Genomic DNA, 1,750 nt, shown 5'->3' on the forward strand with positions numbered 1-1,750 from the left:
GAGGAAGGTGGGGGGTGACAGGCCCTGGGGATCGGTCTCCAGTGTTCCTCGTGCCGCAGTTCTCCTGGTGTGGCATCTTCCCCGAAACCCTTCCCGCCTGTCTTCCCCACCACAGGCCTGATGTCCTGTTCCTGCATGGCCAGGCGTTCACTTCCAAGACGTGGGAGGCCCTGGGCACACTGGCACTGCTTGCTGGAGAAGGCTACCGTGCGGTTGCAATAGATCTGCCTGGTAGGACCGTGGCACTGCACTTAAGTAGATCCCTCTGGGCAGCTCTAGTCCCTCACTTCAGCTCCTGCTGGGCTCTGGACCTCTTCAGGGAGGACTCTGGACCTCTTCAGGCAGCTGGCAGTGGTCCTGGAGGCAATATGCCTGGGATTTGGCTTTGCCCTGGGGCGTTGACTTCCATAGCCACCCAAACCCTTTGGCTGGGGTTGGCTTGGTCTGGCTGGTATGTGGCTGTACAACTGCTGGGGCTTGGTCAGGTGCCCATTTTTTTCCAGGCCAGCTGATCGTTGGGGAAAGAGACCGTTGCAGACTGTACAATCCCCTCCCTGCCCCATGCCCACCCTGTGCCCTCTGCCCCATGCCAGGCTATGGGGATTCGCCCCCAGCGGAGATGGTGGCCACGGCACAGGGCCGGGTGGCTCTCCTGGACCATGTCCTCCAGGAACTGGGCATGCAGAGGCCTGTTCTCATCAGCCCCTCCATGAGCGGCCGCTTTGCCCTGCCCTTCCTCCTGACACGGAAGGACCAGCTGGCTGGCTTCGTGCCCGTGGCACCCGTGGGCACCAAGGACTACACCGCTGAGCAGTACCGGCAGGTCCAGGTGAGGTGGGTCCTTGGGCTTCTGGGGGGGCCCTGGGTGCTGGAGAGCTTTGTGGGCCAGCTACCTATAGGGTGGTGTGAAGAGTGGCCCTGTTCTAGGGTCAGTGAGGGGGACTTGTTTCACCCCCAGCATCTGTCTTCCCTGAGCTTTGATAGAATTGTAGAATTGTTTTGGTTGGAAGAGACCTTTAAGATCAAGTCCAGCCATTAACCTAGCACCCTGCCAAGTCCACCACTAAACCTTGCCTCTAAGCAACACATCTGGAATCACAGAATCATTACATAAGAGAATGGGCTTTGAAGGGACCTTCAAAAGTCATCTAGTCCAGCTACCCTTGCAGTGCACAGGGACCTTTTTGACTAGATCAGGTTGCTCAGAGCGTGGTCGAGCCTGACCTTGAATGTTTCCAGGGATGGGGCCTCGACCACATCTCTGGGCAACCTGCAGTGATGGATGGAGGTGGGCATAGCCCAGCAGAAGTGTGGTGGCCAATTCCCAGTCTGACAACCTCTCTGTTTTTCTCTCTCCCCTTACCAAGACACCCACTCTGATCCTGTATGGTGAGCGTGACACAAGGCTGGGTCTCCAGGCCCTGCAGAGCCTCCGGCACCTCCCCAGGCACCACGTGGCCATGGTGCCAGATGCTGGCCATGCCTGCTACCTGGACAAGCCGCAGGACTTCCACCGGGCCCTTCTGGGCTTTCTGTACCAGCTGAAGAGTTCTGCTGAGCAGAGGACGGGGACACGGGCATCCTGAGAGACTGGGGGGCACAGGTGGCTGGTGTAAGGGTGCTGTTCTCTTTTGGGGTGACCCCAGGGTGGTGGGAGGGGACAACTGAGACTCCCTTGCTGGCAGTAGAGGGTGTCATCTGTCACAAGGCCAATAAACTGATGCTGCTGTGGTTTCTGTGTCTGTACCCA

General features: G+C 58.6%; 1 protein-coding gene across 1 annotated transcript; it reads left to right on the top strand.

The window, feature by feature from the left end:
* Positions 1–113: 113 nt before the first annotated feature.
* On the top strand, positions 114–1,586 carry ABHD14A (abhydrolase domain containing 14A; the record flags this gene model as incomplete). Its single annotated transcript, XM_009995826.1, has 3 exons — positions 114–231; positions 594–829; positions 1,368–1,586. Coding segments are annotated over 3 exons (573 nt in total), but the record flags the coding sequence as incomplete, so codon positions are not given.
* Positions 1,587–1,750: the final 164 nt, after the last annotated feature.

The sequence above is a fragment of the Chaetura pelagica genome, unplaced genomic scaffold (genome assembly GCF_000747805.2).
Source record: "Chaetura pelagica isolate M959 unplaced genomic scaffold, ChaPel_1.0 scaffold114, whole genome shotgun sequence".
Classification (NCBI taxonomy): Eukaryota; Metazoa; Chordata; class Aves; order Apodiformes; family Apodidae; genus Chaetura; species Chaetura pelagica.